This window comes from Abramis brama (genome assembly GCF_963993115.1).
Source record: "Abramis brama genome assembly, chromosome: 1".
In the NCBI taxonomy this organism is placed as follows: Eukaryota; Metazoa; Chordata; class Actinopteri; order Cypriniformes; family Leuciscidae; genus Abramis; species Abramis brama.
In genome coordinates, this window is record NC_139963.1 from 56,092,784 (window position 1) to 56,098,783 (window position 6,000).

General features: G+C 38.3%; 1 protein-coding gene across 1 annotated transcript in view; it reads right to left on the minus strand.

Annotated features, from left to right (window-relative positions):
* Positions 1 to 5,721, minus strand: part of LOC311074061 (uncharacterized protein) — a 51,600-nt gene extending 45,879 nt beyond the window's left edge. The window contains exon 1 of the mRNA XM_084100331.1: positions 5,655 to 5,721. Within this exon, the coding sequence (XP_083956457.1) occupies positions 5,655 to 5,715 (61 nt within the window). The 5' untranslated portion in view covers positions 5,716 to 5,721. The remainder of the gene's footprint in view (positions 1 to 5,654) is intronic.
* Positions 5,722 to 6,000: the final 279 nt, after the last annotated feature.

Sequence of the window (6,000 nt, forward strand, 5' to 3'; positions counted from 1 at the left end):
CTTTTTAGAAAGAAATTATATCTGTGAGGATTTTCAGTCAGGATTTAGACTGTACCATAGTACTGAGACTGCTCTCATTAAGAGTTACAAATGATTTGCTCTTATCATCCGATTGTGGTTGTATCTCTCTATTAGTGTTACTCGATCATAGTGCTGCATTTGATACTATTGACCACAACATTCTTTTAAATAGACTTGAAAATTATGTTGGCATTAGTGGAATTGCATTAACGTGGTTTAAATCATGCTTATCTGACCGTTATTAGTTTGTAGCAGTAAATGAAGAGATGTCTTATCGATCACAAGTTCAGTAATGGCGTACCACAAGGCTCAGTACTAGGACCGTTGCTTTTCACTCTGTACATGCTACCATTAGGAGATATCATTAGGAAGCATGGAATTAGTTTTCACTGTTATGCCGATGATACTCAGCTCTATATTTCTTCACGCCCAGACGAAACTTACCGATTCACTAAATTAACAGAATGTATACAGTAGGTGATATAAAAAATTGGATGAATAGTAATTTCCTATTACTTAATTCTGAAAAAAACAGAGATTCTAATTATTGGACAAAAAACGTCCTCACGTAATAACCTAGAATACTGTCTAACACTTGATGGCTGCTCTGTTAAGTCTTCGTCGTTGGTTAGGAACCTGGGTGTACTCTTTGATACCAATCTTTCTTTTGAAAGTCACGTGTCTAATATCTGTAAAACTGCATTTTTCCATCTTAAAAATATATCTAAATTATGTCATATGCTCTCTTTGACAAATGCGGAACAATTAGTTCATGCGTTCATAACCTCAAGGCTAGATTATTGTAATGCTCTTCTGGGTGGTTGCCCTGCACGCTTAATAAACAAATTACAGCTGGTCCAAAATGCAGCAGCTCGAGTTCTTACCAGAACCAGGAAGTATGACCATATTAGCCCGGTTCTGTCAACACTGCATTGGCTCCCTATTAAACATTGCATACATTTTTAAATATTGCTGATTACTTACAAAGCACTAAATGGTTTAGCTCCGCAGTACTTGAGCGAGCTCTTAACGCATTATAGTCCTTCACGTCTCAAAATTCCGGCCAGTTGATAATACCTCGAATATCAAAATCAGCTGCTGGCATTAGATCCTTTTCCTATGTAGCACCAAAACTTTGGAACAGTCTTCCTAACATTGTCCGGGAAGCTGACACACTCTTGTCAGTTCAAAGCTTGACTAAAAACACATCTCTTTGACCTAGCATACACATAATACATTATAGACTTTTATAATTCAATGTTAGGCTGCATAGATTAGGTCAGCCGGAACCGGGAACACTTCCCATAAATCCTGATGTACTCGTTGCATCATAAGAAGAATGGCGTCTACGCTAATATTAGTCTCTCTGTTTACCGCAGTCCACCGGATCCAGGCTGTGTCCAGATCTGATGAAGGACCTGTGCTTGGACGCGACGACAGCGCAATCCTGAAATGTCAACTAGGCTCTTCCCTGCGAAGGCCTTCCTCTCCTCTCTTTACCTCTCTACAGATAAAGCGTTGTTGGAATAATTCTGGTTCGCATGGCTACGTGGAAGCGATAACAATTCTGTATTATTAATTTTAAGGCCAGACAAGTAGTATGTTGTGGGTTGATTTGTAGGGAAGGACTACAACCTGCGCACATATCAAACGCGCATACCTATAGACTGAACTCGTAATACGCATGTGCATGCCATCAGCGTTCTCACTGGTTCACGTTTTTGAAGTTTGCGCAGAAAGGACTTAAGAGTTTTCTGTTAAAACAGTGTCGTGTTAATAACTAATGATCGTTGCGACGGAAGTGAATCAATCAAACAAACTTTAGCTGGACAATAACTTTATATTAGGGCTGCTATAAAGCCAAAACACTTTACTTTAATTCCCTATTATCAATGTAAAGCTGCAATCTACATTGTTAAACGCACTATATAAATGAAGATGACTTGACTTGACTTGATTATATGGAGAGATCACTGTGAGATCAACGTGTTGACTGGGTTTAGAGGGCCCAATCATAATTAATTAACTGTTAACTACTTACCAAATTCTGCTCATGATTTATTTTAAACGTATTGTCAAATGCACATGATGTTCTAACACAACAAGTATGCAGCCCAGTTAAGTTGTTGTGTGACTTTTCCAGAAGTCAGAGAACGGAGGTGCAGTCAGGGTACTTCTTATTCCTTCTTAAAGAGGCACTTTGATTTGGTTTATCCATAAATGTTAATGAATGCATTAACTATCAAACATGCACTAACATGTAGTTATGGCTGCCGTTATTCATGTGTGAATCCATAATGACTCCAGTCATAGTTCAGGATCAGTGGCTATTTCTTTAAGACTGCAAGGGAAGCTCGGCTTCCCCTATAATGTCAAAACATTAATGGTCAAATATGTACTATTGTATTAACATTTTATTGACTAAAAATGCGTTAGAAAATGTTAATCTCAAAGACGAGTTCGTTCAGAATCAGTTACATATAGCAGGTCGGCTGACTCGATTTCCTTCTCATACATTCCCGTAGCGTCACAGTGCATTTCCTTGTTGAAGCCCAGCTTCCATTGACTGCAATGGGGCTGCTTTGAACAGTTTTTTTCAGTGCTTCGAAACTAGTCGGTCATTGGATAAATGCTGCGATTATGTCCCGCCCACGGAAGCTCAGCTTCTCTGGGGGTGAATGAAGAGTGGGCTGGCCTGGACTGGCCTGGGCTGGCCTCTGTCAAAAGACTGCATCTCCTTTTGACTGACAGCGATTTTGTACTATAAGAAATCGCTGAAGCTATTCGCGCTCAGTCCCATCGCGGATTTCTCAAGTACAGTAGAAATACAAACTGCTGCAACCTATTTCTTGATATTTGCTTGGCTAAATTGCTAGCCAATTTTCATCATACATTTAACACAATTATATACCACATTCCTTGTCTCAGTTTTACAGAGTTTAATATATTTTTTGAGAGGACACTGGTCAAGTCACTGGAAAAGACGCCTAGTTGGTACAACAGGGTTACAGAACATTTTCTTGAAAAGGAACATAGGGCAGAATTTACTTTACCTCATATGACGTCATTTTGAATTTTCTAAAAAAGCTACTTTTTCGAACTCGTCCTAGACGGTTTGTCCGATTTGCAAGAAAATTGAACTAGATCATCTTCAGGCAGTGTTGACAAAAAGTTATGGAATTCAAATTGATTTGTCAAACCGTTTTTGATAAACGCATGAACAAATTTTACGTAGCGCTTGCAAAAACAGACGTAAGGCTGTATCTCTGCAACACTTTATCGTATTCAGACCAAACTTGGTACATGTCATCACAAGCAAGATCTGAGGCAACATGCTGCGTTTTGGCACAGCGCCACCCACTGGTCCAGAGATACAAAAAAGAGTTCTTTTTGCTTATAATTTCTGAACGGTTTATCCAAAAATCATAAAGTGGTCTCATTAGATTCAGGTCGTCATGCCGAGTTGACTGATATCCAATTTGGCCATTTTGAATTTTTGCACCAAAATGCTGAATTTTAAGAACGCATGAAAGGATTGTTACGGAACTTGGTATGGGTCATCAGCACGATTCTCTGAAGGAGCCTGAGAAGTTTCGAACCAGCGCCATCTAATGCTAAAATTACATTTTCAAATGCTTATAACTCTGGCTGTGGTTGACTGATTTTCACGGCAGTCATCTCATTAGGTTCCTGAATCTTTGCCGAGTCCAACGATACCAAACATGCTAGGTGTCGCCTTACGGTTTGTGAAGCATTGTGATTTAGCTATTAAAAAACATTTGGCAATATCTTTGAAACCAATCGAGACGAAACCTCCATCAGAAGTTTGGAAACATAGGTCATTGGCTAAGTGTTAATGCCCAAATGCAAAAATATTGATAGTAAGGGGTAGTAAAATCCAATCAAAGTCAGGGGTCGGAAATTTCTTACTTGTTTTTTTTTTCAAATAAATGTCTATAACTCTGAAGCGAATTGAGATATTTTCACCAAAATTGACACACATATGTATAGGCTCACTCTGAGGACACAAAAAAAAATGGTGGGACTGAGCCTCTTGGTGGCGCTATAATAGAACAAAACATGAAATTCCCATTGACATCAATAAAGTACTGTGACTTTATGTGCTTTATGAACGCATTAGCGTATCATTAAGAAACTCGGTATGAGTCATCGGCACCATGCCTTGAAGGTACTCAAAAAGTTTCAGAGCAGCACCACCTTGTGGTAAAAAAGTTATAGCAAAATTTCCAAAAATGCTAATAACTTTTGAATAAATCTGCCTATCATAATGCCACTGGTCTTAATATATTCCTTGGGTTAGGTCGAGAACATAGATGCCAAGTTTTCCTTATTTGGCCGAACTTCCTGTCCACCATCTTGATTTTCATTCAATACCTACTTTTTCAAACTCCTCCTAGACCGTTTGTCCAATTTTCACCAAAATTTAATCGTATGATCTCCAGACTGTGCTGACTAAAAGTTATGGATTTTATGTCGATAGACGAAACCGTTTTCGTATAGCACAGCAGCAAAGTCGAGGCATGATGCCAAAATGACTTTTCAGGCTTTATTTCTGCAATGCCTTGACATATTGACACCAAACTTTGTATGTGTCATTGTCACTTCACTCTGACTACATCACATCAGTTTTGTGACTGCGCCACCTATTGGTCAAAAGTGATAATCCATTAAATCATCTTATAAGTTACTGTATATATGATTTTTCAGCCATTTGCCCAAAATCCTCTTTAAAGTCTTTAATTGCTCATTGTTGCAGTTGGTCTGCCACTTTCAGCCATGTTGGCATGTCTTGTCTTCTTGCGTTTGGCCCCGATAATTGCTGCTTGCAGCTATATTTGTAAAGTGTTACCGTTTTTTCCTCACTTAATGCAAACACACTCTCCAGAATAAACAATTAGTATTTATCAGAGCTGTCCAAATCACTGACTCACTCTTGTAGAATTGAAATAGGATGAATTGTCACACCTTTGAATTGTCACACCTTTACCGAACTGTCACACAGTTCTACACTCTCTCTCTCTCTCTCTGAAAACATTTACATGCTGGGTAAGATTAATGGTATAAGTTATCATCATCTCATACATCTATTTTGTAACTATTTTGAGTATAACTATAACCATATTTTGTCATTAAACCTTTTCAATTACAAATAATGTGTTAAATAGTTTTGATTTGGTATTGACTTTGAAGTGCTACAAATTGCAATACAATATTGTCACTCTCTATAGCAATGCTCTTCCACATATTAATATATTGTAACTGCACTTATTTCCGTCGTTGGTATAAGTGTCAGTGGGTGGAATAGACAAGAAATGTACAGTTTTCTACCATCTTGCTGACAACGCTTCTTTAGTCATTCGGCAGTCTTGCAGCTTGAACCTCTGCAGGAAATCCACCCTTACACTCTTAATATGAAGATAATTCTTCATCATCAGATGTTTGAGTGACACTATGTCCAGTATCAGGAATAATACAGTATGATCTGTGTGTATCAATACACAACTCTGAGATCACAACATGAATGTGTGCAAGAATAAACTGAGCATGTTCAAATTAACTCTTTCCAGACTAATTCCACTAAATGTCTTTAGAGAAAATACAGATTTCTTTACCTGTGAGAAGTGAAGAGAGAATGATCAGTCCCAGCAGACACAGATCACACTTATCAGCCATTTTGTGTTTCTGTCAGTCTTCCTCTTCATTATATATAGTTACAGCTCTTCCTTTAAACATCATCAGCTCCTCCTCTGGTTGGTAACTTCCTCTGATCTCATCCACTGAGTGTTTAGTCCTGACTCTATGACACAGCTGAAGAAGCGATCAGAAAGATCTCTGGTGTAAAACTGTGTTGACTTTGAAAAGCTCTGGATCAGAAAGTGAGCTGAACTGTACAGTGGAGTCCAGAAACCAACCAAGTCCATAAAGAAGTATTATGTTTGACACTGAACAAAGTGCTTT